Source organism: Artemia sp. Qi Xiang Cuo, chromosome 20 (genome assembly GCF_049724085.1).
Source record: "Artemia sp. Qi Xiang Cuo chromosome 20, ASM4972408v1, whole genome shotgun sequence".
In the NCBI taxonomy this organism is placed as follows: Eukaryota; Metazoa; Arthropoda; class Branchiopoda; order Anostraca; family Artemiidae; genus Artemia; species Artemia sp. Qi Xiang Cuo.
This window is the reverse complement of record NC_142813.1, coordinates 31,534,788-31,549,644: the sequence shown is the minus strand read 5'-3', so window position 1 is coordinate 31,549,644 and position 14,857 is coordinate 31,534,788. Positions and strand designations below refer to the sequence as shown.

Genomic DNA, 14,857 nt, shown 5'->3' with positions numbered 1-14,857 from the left:
TTACGTATTTAATGTATGCTATGCTTTATCCCCCCTCCCCTAATGTGGAAATATATAGCTCAAATTTGTTCATGAACTATTATATTTTCATCCTATTTTGTTTTATTTCATTAGCATTCACGAGGGTTCACTTCTCGCGTTACTATCGGATTCTACACTAGTACCGCGCTTTTTGTTAATTCCTCTACCTTTTTTGAAACTCCATATTATTTCGTCCAAGACAAAAAGACCAAATTGTAGGATGAAAGTGCTACTATTTGGTAATTCAATGTACCACGAGCTACAGTGCTACACATGATGAAATAGTGCTAAAATGGCACTTTTGTGCTACAGGTGGCAACTCTGGGCACTTTATGCAGATCTGAATCGAGCCTACCTTTGTGTTGACCAGTTTCATTTTGAAGGTTTGCTATTCTTATCGAAAAACTAAGTTGTTTCCACTTGAATCTAGAATACGATGTTAGAGATACCCTTTTTAACTAGAACCTGGATTTTATGGGTTTATCTATCTCGCGGAAGCCCAAAAGTATTGAGTGAAATTATTGTGCTTCGGTTCGAAGCGCTTAACCACGATTCATTACTACTCGAAATGTTAAGTGTGATGGCTAAATCAAAATGAAGTAGTAGACTTGTACCAGGGATACCTGTGGGTTTGAGGAGCAGGAGGTTTATGGGTGCTTTGAATCAAACAGTTCGTGGTAACGAATTGTAAGACGAAATTTTGGCACCAATTGATCAAACAGTTCGTGGTAACGAACTGTAAGTAAGGAGCGAACCGGCTCAATAGTAACCGAAACTCTAAAAAAAGGAATTTTGAAACCAATAGATGCATTAAAAGAATCAGATTTTAATACTGAATCCAAATATATAAGTTTCATCAAGTTTAGTCTTACCCAACAAAGGTTACGCGCCTTATAAAATTTGCCTGATTTTCGAAAAAAGGGGAAAAACCCCCTAAAATTCATAGAACTTTAATGAAAATCACAAGATCAGATTCAGCATATTAGAGAACCGTACTACAGAAGTTTCAAGCTCCTATGCAAAAATGTGGAATTTTGTATTTTTTGCCAGGAGATGAAATGGATACGGAAGATAAGCACTTAAACAGGTCATGTATGAGAAAAAAAATTGAAGTCTATCTCACAGGAAAAAGCATTCGACTTTAGCAAAACCTAGTTGCTAAAAGTAAAGAGCGGACATAAAAACCTGATATAAGGGTTGAGGAGGGATAGAAGGAAATTCTTGTTGTGTATATATTGCTTCTAAAAAATTTTTTTTACGTTTTTGATTACTATTAGAACGAAATGCTGTTAACAGTTTGCTACCACAAGCTATTTAATTGGATTAATTCTAAAATTGACGGCCAGGTTGCAAGATTTTTATTCTCATTGACGAATTAACTGCAATAATTTGATGGTATTGTCAATCCTAAAACCGGATCAGGAGGACTATGATTAGCTATGGGATGGGATATGAGAATTGGTGTCAAATTTGTCAAAGCAAGCCATTTGAATAGCAATTATACTTTAATTGTTAAAAGCACCAGAGTGGAGGAGAGGGTAGGGGGACTGACGACTTTACTATCAAACTGTATTGAAAAAAAGCACACGTAACTTCAAATTTTAATGAAATGAAAAACAAAATCTCATTAGTACGAAGTTAGGATTTAATAAACTCGTTCGTGTAATTTCGCACTAGTTCATTGTACTTATCAAGGCAATCAAAAGCTTTAAATCCAGTAAATTATCTAAAGTTAAGACGTAGAGAGATAATTTATAATAATAAGAAAACGTTTCAGTCTCATAGGAAAATCTCCCAATTATGGGAAAGGATTTCTATTCATGATCGGGGGCCTTTTTATCGACTGTAAAGTTTTCGTTTTCATTGATAATCGAACACCGAGAACCAGATTTTCGCTGGCAATCCTATAATCATATTCAGTGGAATGGGTGGCCATTTTTTCGGGACTTTTTTTTTGGAGAATCATTTAAAAAGGGTATTACTTTAGATCGTATATAAATTTATTTGTTTCATTTTATCAGGGACAGGAGAATAATAATTGATAACGGTTGGAAAGCGCAATTAAAAGTCCCACCTAAAGATTGCCGGAAGAAAACAACTGACGTCACCGACCGAAAAGGAAACGAATTTGAAGATTTTTGCCTTAAGCGAGAGCTACTTATGGGGATCTTCGAAAAAGGTTGGGAATATCCTTCGCCAATTCAGGAGGCAAGTATTCCAACTGCCTTGACAGGAAGGGATATTTTGGCTCGTGCAAAAAATGGGACTGGTAAAACTGGTGCATATTCAATCCCAGTATTGGAGATGATTGACCCTTCAAAGCACTATATTCAAGGTATAGTAGCTACTTTCAATTTTATAATTAAAATTACTGGTTATTGGCATTGTTTGTAAATTTATGTTGTTTAAACAACCTATTGTCGTAGCAACTTCAGCTGCTTTAAAAAGAAAACTTTTCTCATTTTCTTTTTTCAATGGGGAAAGATTCTTCTCTTATTCTCTTCTACTTTGCATTGAGTTTTTAGTGCTAATTAAGTGTTTGTTGTTTTGTGAATGTGCTTGATTTACTGTTTTTCAATCATTCGTTTTCGGTATTATTTTTGTTCTGTTATGGGTTTCGATTTTTTATTTTTAGTTTTTCTTTCATCATCTCTTGATATTAAACCGTTTTTTTTATTTATCTTTATTGACTATTGTAGAGGGCGGATTGGTATTATAGTTCAAATACTTGACAATGGCTCTTTTAAATTTTTATCCTGAAAAACTAACAAACGAGTTGGTTTCATTTTGTTTTCCGAGCCTTTCTCAATCTGATTTTAATTTTCTTAAGCCTAGCCATCTTGACTGTTTAGTATTTTTACTTTTAACTTCATTGGAGTTTGCGTGGTTCAAACTGGGCAGTCCGAACCACTCACATGAAGTACCACGGTTACAAGAAATGTCGAGATTATCAATCAAGTGCGCGCTTGTTAGTTTATACTAGCTTAGCTTGTTAGACCCCCCTCCCAAGACTTTTCTGGTGCCCTCATTCCTTGTTTTTTTTTCTCTCTCTAGAAGAGAGAAAATGATAGAGATAGCGATAGATATCTCTTCTCTATCTAGAGATAGCGATAGATAGAGAGAAAGCGAGTATCAGAACGAGTCAAAAAGGAAATTGAAGAAGAGAGAAATGTTATGTTAGAAGAGCAAAGCCAGTACAAGCTTCGACGCCAACAAAACGTGGCGCAAAACCCAGTACAAACCTATTCCCTGGGGAGCTCTCTATTTACCCGAGGAAAGAGTAGCAATGGAAGGTGACTCGTTATGAGGTTGCTACTCACTACGAGACTGAATATATACCAGACTGCCACATTGCGATCGCCGGGACCCTGCCTCGAAATTTGCTACATCGTTTTTTTTTCTTCTTAACTGGCAAATTGACATTTCTGTCTACTGAAAGATCTTAAAAGGTCACAACTTTTAAGGAATAATTTTTTTTTTTCACGGTGGTTGTATCGAACCAATGTTGACGCCGTGAAATCAAGAAGAGGCTCACATTGTCCGCGGCTAGAAGATAAGTGACAAAGAGACTCAATTCAAATAAGCCTGCCACGTAGCCGTGTCGGCACCCCCCTTCGAAATCGGCTATATATTTTTTCTTTAAAACTGGCACATTGACATTTCTGGCCGCAAAAACGATCTAAATAGGTCACATTTTTTAAGGAAGAATTCGTATTTTACCTAGAGTGGTTGTATCGAACTTATGGCAACGCCATGACATCAAGAAGGGGCTCACACTGTCCATGGTTAGAAGATAAGCTACACATTGTTTGCGGCTAGAAGACAAGCGACAATAAGAATCCATATATAAGCCTGCCGTGTCGGGGCCTAGTGGCGATGCCACCGGGTTCGCTGTAAACTTACACATATTTCTTATATATATATTATATTTCTATTCTTATATATATTTATTTCTCTTTCTGTTTGTTTACAACTTTCATCGCTGGAGATGGCACTGAATACCCGTTCAAAATATTTGCCATAATTTTAAAGTATTAGATTTTTCTCGTTTAAAATGACTGTCCAATTCAGTCTTGAAATTAACCAAGTTAAGTGACTAAAAATAAATTGCTCACGTTTAGTCATTTTTGTTAAAAACTTGGTAACACCGATATGCTATAGCACCTATCGGTCCGAAGTATTTGCCATCTGTTTCTCTAAATTATCCATATTTTAAATTTTCGGGTTTTTCTTACACGACACGATTTTGCAATTCGGTTTAAAGTTGAGTAACTTGATTTGATTTACTTGCTTTCGGTCGTAATTCTGTAAAAATCTAGTTCTAACCAGTAAGACAAATTTGCTACGACACCTAACTATCATGAAATATTTTATGATAATTTACAGTCCTTCAAAAACATTTTATAATATCCTGATCAAGATGTACGAATTGGAACTTATTTAATGAATGGGTAAAATAATATTAAATTTCAGTTAATTTGTGTTTTTAATATGAACGGTTCGACTCGATTATTTAAAAACCGGAGAATTCCTTTTTGATTGTCATGATGAATATTTAGTTTTCCCTGTCATAAAAAAAACTACTGCTGAGAAATAAAATCTGAGCAGAAAAATCAAATATTTACATGGATGTTGTCAGGGAAACAAAAAATAAAGTGTAATTTTTAATTTTCCAGCCATGGTTGTAGTACCTACTCGAGAACTTGCTTTACAAACAAGTGGTATTTGTATTGAACTATCAAAACACAGAGGCATTAAGGTGATGGTTACTACGGGAGGCACGAATCTCAAGGATGATATTATGAGAATTTATGAGAATGTCCATATGGTTATTGCCACACCTGGTCGTATCTTAGACCTGATGGAAAAGAAAGTAGCCAATGTTGACAAGTGCAAAATTTTGGTCCTTGATGAGGTAATTTTTCATTTTATTTGACAGGGGTTTGGTTGGCTTTTAAATTTGTGGATCTGAAATAACCATAGCTACGCAAAAAATACAATGAAATGGAGCTTCAAAATTTTTGAAATGAGTCTATTGGTCGTGTCCTTCTTCAAACTTTGTTGGGAAGATGAATTTTATTCCGTTTTTATCCCACTTGGTTTTACAATAAATTTGACAGAGAAAGTTTTCTACTGAGGTTCATTTTCACCAACGTTTTTTGGCCGTAAACCAGTTGATGTTTTTAAGGCTATTATCTACTAGTCTACTTTCTACTAATCTATTGTTAATAAAATATACCATGCTTTTTAGCATATGATCTAATAGTCTACTAATGTATAGCCTATTGATCTGTTGATAAAAAAAAAACTACCATGTTTTTTAGGTATCGCTTCTGGAGCTGCCACTGTAATTGAAAGGAATCTATTAGGCGGTGAACCTCGTGTTTGTCATAATACAATGTTGTATTCGTCTTATCGTCAAAATATCTACTAATCTATTTTTTGCAAGTCTACTATATACTAATCTATTATTCATATTTTTTAGGCTATTATTTACTAATCTATTGTTAAACAAAATTTATTGTTAAGAAAGTTTTCTACTGAGGTTCATTTTCACCAATGTTTTTTGGCCGTAAACCAGTTGATTACAAAAATGAACTACGGCCGTTTACTGGCGGCCTTAAACCGCCAGATTACGCTTGTTCAATAGAATATCGCCAAAAGGAAATTTTGATGAATTACGTCGCGAGACGTGGCCTTTCTACAGAGATCTTAGTATTGCTTAATATGATTGACGAGTGTCAGTAACCCTGAGAAAACGGGTTTATTTGTAAATATTAAAACAAAAAAATTGTAGAATCAAACAAATAAATAGCCTGGCTTGCTCAGATAGTAGATTCTCAGACTCCCTTTTTCTCTCTCACTATATATATATATATATATATATATATATATATATATATATATATATATATATATATATATATATATATATATATATAATATGAGTATGTAAACACAATTATAATCACTATTTTTTTTATTTTCAACATGCTGTTAATAAGCACTAATGCGCCTGACATGTTATTACTTATTTTCAGTGTAAAAACAAGAATTTACATAATTTGAAAGGAGCTGACCACTATGTTAGAAAAATATGTAATATGATTGGAAATACTACTTTATATTTGATATATGTAGAGATTCCATCTTTTTTTTTACTCTTGATCTCATCTAAATTCACAACAGCCGTGAGCTTACTGATCGGTTTCCTTGGTTGTTTTTTTTTTTTTTTTTTTTTTTTTTTTTTTTTTTTTTTTTTTTTTTTTTTAGTAAGGTCCATATATGCTAGGCTGCCTCATCGTTATGCACAAAACAAATGGACATATTTTCATCACTAAACAGTAAAAGAAAAAACAATCATTAAAAAAATTAATTTATTTACCAGATAAACTTATCTTAATCACAACTGGTCAGTTTTACTTCTTGTGAAGCAAGTAAGTGCTAAATATATAGCCAAGGTTCACGGACATGGAATTTCAAAGAGATTCTAGGAAATTAATTTTAGTGTAGTAAAAGTCAGAGGTTGTTTTAAGGGAGGGACAAAAGGGCACTTGCCCCGGGTGCAGAATTTCAAATAAATAATCTAACGGTTATAATCATTTTGCATTTTTGAAGTTTCATTTTTTATTAAAATAAAGAAGAGGGTGCAGTTGATAAATGAAGATAAGTAATAAAATAATTGAGTAATTTAAATAATAAATTCAAAAATTAATCATTAAATTGAAAATAATTTTGTTAATCAATGAAAATTTTGCTAAAGTTCGAAAATTTTGTGGGAGACGGGGGGAGATGGGTGGGCGCAAGAGAAGCCAGAACTGCCACTGGCAAAAGTTAGCATTTTTACCTTTACATAACAAAGAAATATTCAGCAATTTAGATCAGCTTGGCTAAAGCATATTTTAGTGGAATTGGAGGGGGGGGGGGTACATTCGTTTCAACAAGATAAACAGTCTAATCATATGAGCATATATTTAAAAGTACTGGCAATAATTTTAAAATGTTGAGATAGAGGCAGGCACATACACAAAGTTTTTTTTCTCACACCCAATAATAAAAGAAGTTATTTGACATAAACTTCGAATTTGACACTGAGCTTAAAAATGAAAGGTAATTACACTCTTCACAAAAAAATGCTGGTTAAGCCATGTGGCCATATGATTAAACCCAATGATCGAAATCTTCTTATTCCCTTTCCTTAAGGGCTAACCGCTTATTACTGCGCTTAAGCGGTTAGTAGTCGTCTTCCCATATCTGAGAATACAGAAAACAGACTACTTATGATAATTTTTTATTTAAATTTCTAAAAATGACGAGGTATGGAAAAACCACATCATGTATTCTTTATCCTGATACGAAATATTGTTTGAGGATAAGATAAGGTGTTGGAGTCTATTAGTATTTTTTTTTTCAATAAATTAGATTAAACTCTTGCATTTACTTAAATTAAAACAATCCCAAAGAGCGATCAAGGTACATAAAAAAAAAAAAAATCAATTCAGCAAAAAAACATCGCCGCAAAACTGAATAAAAATATTATCTTAACCTCATTAAGGAATTGTGGAAAGGGAGCTTTCTTAATTAAACATAGGATAAAAAGCTAGCCTTGCCTTGTCATATTAGCAGTAATATATGTTTTCCTTCTTTACATACATAAATCTATATAGAGAAGTATAGAAAACTAGCAAAACAACACTTCTGTGGAGAACAATGATTACAACACTCAGGACCGTATCCGTTTTTTTTTTCTTTGGGGGGACTACGAAAGGATTTTGTTAGGGGGGGGGGGGGTATAAAATTGAATTGAATCGAAGTTATCAATTATTTTGCAGTAAGTTGCATCAAGACATGGCTAATTGTAGAAAAAGAAAAGTCAAGACAGATAGTCCAAGTAATTGAGATGGTAAATGTTTAAATGGCTGCGGCACGGGTAAATGGCGGGAGCAAGTATGACTCTCTTATTGGAGACATACTTGTTTGTTGTTTTTTGGAAAGGTACAAAATGATTTGTTTCGGGGGGAGGGGGGTATAAAAGGATTTTTTTTTTCGAGAGGTTGGTTTACAAAAAACTTCAAAAAAACATCAAAAATATGCTTATGTTACAAGTCCGACAAACATTTCGGGGGGTTCAAACCCCCTAACACTCTGCTCCCCTCTTGGATACGGCCTTGACAAAACTCATCTAAAAAATAGTTTAGTTTCATTAATCAATGACATGAGGCGTGAACATTGTATTGTAAGTTTAGCAATGTTTGGCAAAGGCTGAGCAAATTTATCCATCTTTTTTAGGCTGACAAATTGTTATCACAAGACTTCAAAGGAATGCTTGATCGTCTGATATCATTTTTGCCACAAGACAGACAGATACTTTTATACTCAGCTACGTTTCCGTTGACTGTTGAAAGCTTTATGAAGAAGCACTTGAAGAACCCCTATGAAATTAATCTGATGGATGAACTTACACTGAAAGGTGTGACACAATATTATGCCTTTGTTCAAGAAAGACAAAAAGTTCATTGCTTGAACACTCTCTTTTCCAAGGTAAGAGTTGTTTACTAAATTCTAATGTTCGTCACTTTACTGAGCAATTGCGACTGGTCCTCTTAGAGGGGGGTGGGGGTACCTACTGGATTCCTTACAAATTTTAGTTATGCCTGAGCATAACTAAATTTGTAAGTATTGAGGGTAAGGAGCCCATAGTACATTACCCCCAAGAATTGTGTAGATGTTCAAGTACAAAGGACTTCAAAGTAGAAGCATTTTTGCTCCTTAGGCCCACTTAGATCTGTTCATATCTGAAGCAATAGTTTGTGCGGATTTTTCTTTATGTTGTTTCGCAGTTATATAATTTTTAAGGCGGTGGCACATTTTTGGCAGTATTGCCAAGTTGAACCGTAAAAATAGATAGGCAGAACTTACTATTTAAGTTTGACTATACTTTTAGTTCGTAAAATTTCAAACATTAACGATCTGGTAATTCCACAGGACAACTGCTCCTTAAAAGGAAAGCTACGCATTCTTAAGCTGTAAGGCATCGTATGTTTTTAGCTTTTGTACTAATTTTCTCCTACGTTTTTTTTTTTTTTAATTTGGCACTCGCTCTTTCGAAAACTGAATAACTGCATATGGAGGTCTTTCTCGTGAAAAAGTTGCATTCCCAATTTTTTCGTATAATTTTCGGTTGTAAAATTTTGCACTTAATCAATTCAAACAATCAGATTTCATTTTGCTGTCATTGGTATTTGGTAATGATTCTCACGATTTTTTCTGTCTTATTTGTATATTTTCTTATACAAAGTTTAGTTATAAAAAATTTACTAAGCTGTATAAGTTTCTGGTGAATATGACATGTTTATTAACACTAAAAGCCTTTAAGGGCCATGATTAATCCAAAAAATATAACTACAAATCATAAACAAATAAATCCCTTAAATCCAGAATAAGTTATAAATAAATTACAGGAAGTGTTCCGTATTTATCATACCTGTACCCATAAACTTACCCAACTTCTTAATACCCTTAAAACTTCTATCACATATATATATATATATATATATATATATATATATATATATATATATATATATATATATATATATATATATATATATATATATCCACCTATTCTACCGTGTATTCCACCCCGGAAAAATATCCTTTCCATCCCCAAAAATTGGGTAAAAGTAAAGACCTAACTCCGTCTTCGTCCTTCCCAGATATTTTCTCCTATCAGCAAACGGTAAAAAATTTTGTCTTGCTGATCTTGTCCACTTTTGTTCCTCCTTATTAAACCCTACCTGAAAATAAAGTTCCTCTCCCCATGTTTCCTTAATTCTAGCTTATGGAGGGAGAGACGGGGACGCTATTATATCACAATACCATTTCTGGATTTTCAGGTTCTCTAAAATAATTCTTACATGTTTGAACTCAACCGCCCTTTCTAGAAAAGAGCTCATTCATTGGAAAAAATGTTTTAGGCCGAAAAGGATTGAAAGGGAACGAGCCCCCTTCCAATGTCCTTTTTGTCTTGGGCTCCCTCGGGAAACCCACAATAGTATCAGATCAAGATTGAGACATATTTTGTTCAGAAGCGTCGAAAGGTTTATTAAGTGTACCTCCAAGGTCGATATGACCACCATGGCCTCAGGGGCAAATGTCCTTAATTTTGTAAGTTACCCATTGTTCACAAGTAGGGTTTAGTAGGAAAGATGCAGATATTTTTCGTCTTAGCTGTCTGATCAGCTTGTACTCCTAGATATCGTTCACTAGGCCAGTATTTCCCAAGAGCATTTTCTGGAAACGGCACGCGTTATTGAACAGATCCAAAGATAATATGTGCACCCTGGTTTTCATAAAACATTTTCTTTGTTAGAGAGGCCAGAGACCTTAAATCGCTGGTGTGGAGGGTGAGATGGGGCCACATTTTTTTTGTCATCGAAAATCAAAAGTTTTGCGCTATGATCTCCTGTGGAACTTCGAATATATGCGTGATCGAGTAACTTGGTAAATAGATAGAGACTATGTGAACTCAGTTTGAATATGCAGCATCTCAGGTATTACTTGGGGATTGAGGTGAAACTTTCATGGACCCCTTGGCTTGGATATGAGGACTTTTTGAGGAAATATGAAGAAATTTTGTGCTTATGGAAGATATGAAGGGGAGGGAAAGGTTTTGGCTCTAATTAATCTGAAAGTTTTTGTGCCATGAGTTCCCGTGGGTATTATTTTCATGGTGAAATAGCAAAGTAAATCAAAAGACATCATGCGTACCCTGGCTGCATAATAAGCGTATTTGTTTATAGCATATCCCTTTGTTCTCTAAAGTGATTTTCAATAATTGAAAGAGAAAAAAACATTAGGGTTCAAGTCGGGCAAGTAAATGCTTGAATAGCAACAGGAATAATTTTGGTATAATATTCCCGTTGCTACGTAATATTCCCGGGTCATGTTCGAAAACAGTGCCTTTTTTTTAATCAAAGCTGAATAGTGTTTTATATCATAAATTGGGAATGTTGTCATTTATTTTCAAAATCAGCTTTAACTTACACTAGTTAACACAGTGTTAGTGAGTTCAAAGTAAGGCTGAAGCGCAGTAGAGGTAGTAGCGAAATATGTCTCCAAACATGACACACATTTCATAGCGCTCAATTTGAGAAGTTTCCCCAACCTTCAGAGCCAAAGTTTCAGTTGCTAATTGGTTATCCATCGAAACATTTGTCATTGCGCGGTGCGCGAAGGGGGGTCATGAAGATTGTGTGGTTTTAGATTTGTGTCAAAAATCTTAATGGAGAGTTTTGGACTTTTTGTTACGGTATATTACCTCTACTGTTGGCTGAAGGCACATTAAATGATTATTTGAGCAACCATCTCAAATGAAAAACTATTGTTATTTCCAGATATAATCCTATGCAATTAGTCTCTTCATTTTATTTGCACACCTCGTATGATCACTTACTTAAGTAATTTAGATTTTCCATGGATCATAAAAGAATGTTAACACAATTGAAGCTCGTTATTCGAAGACACTAGGGTTTAGCACTGGCGGTCTGGGTCTTTTTTTCTGGTTTGTATGTATTGGCAATATTGAGAGGGCTGTGAATCTTGAATTTTGTTTAATATATATGAAGTTTCAGGTTCACTATCATTTATATTTTTGTTCCATTATTATACAAAATGACCGATCGTTTTGACCTATGTTTAATGTGTCAAAAAGTTGTTTTGCTGGTGAACTACTACTGGGAACCTTCTCAGGGTCGTTTTCTGGATCTGCTACCGTTTGTAATACACTGGTTGAATTAATTCTGCATTATCATTATTTTGTGAGTGAAAAATGGCTTAAATATAGAATGAGCTATGTCACTGTGCAGAATTAGATGTATACATCTCACATAATCATTATTTAGGAAAGTGAGACTCAATTCTTGTTGTTGGAAACTATTTTTTATTGGAGGACCTAAAAAGATTGAAGTATGAAAATGAATAATTTGGCTGAAATTCAGCATAATCTACGGAAAAATTGGTTTGGCTTGTCTTTGAGCTTGTCCTGATTATGTCTGTCCCGATTATGGCAAGCCGATCATCCGCTACAAACGCGATCAGTGGACCAAAACTTCAGCAAATGGATATCTAGCTTTCTAACTTATTTTGAAAAAAGTGTGTTAATTGCATGTCTTTAAATTTTTTTTCTTTTTTTAGCTTCAAATAAATCAGTCAATTATTTTTTGCAATTCGACTCAACGCGTGGAGCTACTTGCCAAGAAAATTACTGAATTGGGATATTCCTGCTACTATATTCATGCTCGTATGCAACAAGCCCATCGCAATCGTGTCTTCCATGATTTCAGAAATGGAAATTGCAGAAACCTTGTCTGCTCAGGTATTTTTTACTAATGTTGTCTTTGTCTGATATGTGATTCGAACCAGAGGTTGGGATTCAATAACCAGGGTCAGGGTTCTTCAAAATTAAGTGCAGCCGCTAGTCGAAGTTGGACAAAATCTAAATAATACTCTAGTAACTTCTCAAGTCATTATATTTAGTTCTTTGGGATTATCAGCTCGGTATTTTTTTCGATTTGTTGCTTGGTAGTGACGAAATATCCTTTTAGGTAAATGTTTTTGTATTATAAAAAACAGTCATAGTTTGATGTCTAAAATTTCATAGTCCATATTCCTTGGATTTTAGGTGGAAAGTCAGAGTTGAAATATATTCGTGATTTATCAGTTCCACACCTCTGATTGAAGCAATGATTGTAAGTCAGTTGACTTGGAGGTTGAACAGAAGTGACTCGTGCCCTTTTATTGTAAAGGTTAACTCGAAAACCCATCTTACAGCGTATTTTTAATATCGCTTTCAATATTCTATATAGGAATTTTGGCTAATTAACATAATATTAAAAGATTCAAATAGGACAAAAGCACACTTAACAATGAATTAAATATGTTTATTTTGGGAGAAGGAGTGTCTCTTTCACCCTTCTCCTGCTAATGTGCCAACAAAGCCATTCAATAGATGGCTTTGTTCTTTAAATCTTGACAATGCCATCTGCTAAAATCTTCTATTACGATATGGTATATTTCTATTTTCTCTCTGCGTATAATTTATGAAACGAAAACTTTTTTTAAATTTTCAATTTGAAGAGAGAGAGAGAAAAAAAATATAAATGAAAAATGAAATCAAATAGGCGAGAAAAAAGAGGGTAGTGTTAGCCAGTGGAAAAATATGAACTGAAAATAAGCAGTTTCGACAAGGGCCTCCGCCAAGTCGTCTTCAGTGCTAAAAAAAAAATAATAAGAAAAAACAAAATCTAACTTTTTGAAGCAAACTTCACGAGAAGAGAAAACACCTCGACGTAGGTCCTTGTCGAGATATCTGCTTATTTTCGATTCATACTTTTCCACTGGTTGACGCTATCCTCGTTTTTCTTGCGTATTTGATTTTATATTTATTGTTTTTTTTTTGTTTTTTTGTTTTTTGCTTTATACGTCTTGTATAGCCAGGTTTTAGAATTTATTTAGACAGAAAAAAAGTCTGAGTTGACACAAAGCGCTAAAGCCTTTTCAATTTTCAATTTCAGAATTCCGAGCCTATGTTTTGTTTATTAATCATTGTAAAGGAGTCAAGAAATTGATTAAAAAATCGAATTTTGCAACAGAGTATTGCACAGAGCACAAACTGAATTTGAGGGTTTTCACTATCACTCAGTGCGCTCTGCGCTACTCTTATTTAACTATTTTATTTAATACGGAAACTCAAAACATGAAAAATTCTAAGCTAAATTAGAACAATAAAGAAAAACATTCAAATTAATCCTTGTAAATAGGTTTTATACTTGTAAAGGGAAACATATTTGTTTATAAGAAGCCAAAATAAAATATCTTCGTAAATACTCATTTGTAGGAAAAGGTGAAGAGAAACTGACATGCTACCATTAGCAAATGGGCTTACGTCCATAAAGTTTCCAAATTTGTGTCACAATTTTGTGCCTATTGTGTCATCTGCGTTTTACTGAAAAGGAATTATATTCCAATTTTTCTTTTCTTAACATTGAAAAATAAAAATTGCTGTGAATTAAAGTCTTGAAGTCTCTGGATACATACACATTTTGATATTTTGTTTGGCATTTTGTATATAGGAGTTTGAAAGTTCTACAGCAGGTTTCTCTGGTACGTTTAATATGATGCCGTGATTTTCATTAAGATTCCTTGAATTTTAGTGGGTGTTTTCTCCCTAATTCTAAAATCAGGCAAATTTTTTCAGGCTCGTAGTTTTTGATGGGTAGCACTAAACTTGAGAAATCTTTTATATTTGCAATCAGTATAATGACCTGATTCTTTTGATTTATCTACTTATATTAAAATTCTGTTTTTTAGATTTTCTATACATTTTTAAAATTCGTACGAATCCAGACTTTGTCTGGATACATACGAATTGTATATTTGTTCATCTTGTATATCGAATATTCAGTTAATTTATCTTAGTTTTTTGTAAGGAGTGTTCATAATACATAAAGTTTAAAAAAAAACACAATAGGCTTAGGGCAGGGGGGAGGCATTAGCCAAATTCCTGCTTGTTGTGATTTTTGTTCGTTTTCATTTTGACCGGAATATTCATTTTTATTTGTTTTGATTTTTTTTAATTCATATTAGTACCTTTTATTACCTTATTTTAGTACCTATTCATATTTAGTACCTTATTTATATTAGTACCTTTTATCTATATGTACGCTATAATTGTTTATTTAATGCCTATTCTTTTTGGGTTTCATTTATTCTTTAATAGTAATTTCTGGTCGTTTTGAGTGTAATAATTATGGAAATGTATTTCTGCTGTTCTTAA

The 14,857-nt window shown here is 33.7% G+C and overlaps 1 protein-coding gene across 2 annotated transcripts in view; it reads left to right on the top strand.

Moving 5' to 3' along the window:
- me31B (ATP-dependent RNA helicase me31b) overlaps positions 1–14,857 on the top strand; it is a 62,611-nt gene that overhangs the window by 34,380 nt on the left and 13,374 nt on the right. For both annotated transcript variants that reach the window (XM_089106478.1, XM_089106480.1), the window contains exons 3-6: positions 2,043–2,356; positions 4,698–4,936; positions 8,311–8,562; positions 12,217–12,397. In XM_089106478.1, the coding sequence (XP_088962604.1) occupies positions 2,043–2,356; positions 4,698–4,936; positions 8,311–8,562; positions 12,217–12,397 (986 nt within the window). The remainder of the gene's footprint in view (positions 1–2,042; positions 2,357–4,697; positions 4,937–8,310; positions 8,563–12,216; positions 12,398–14,857) is intronic.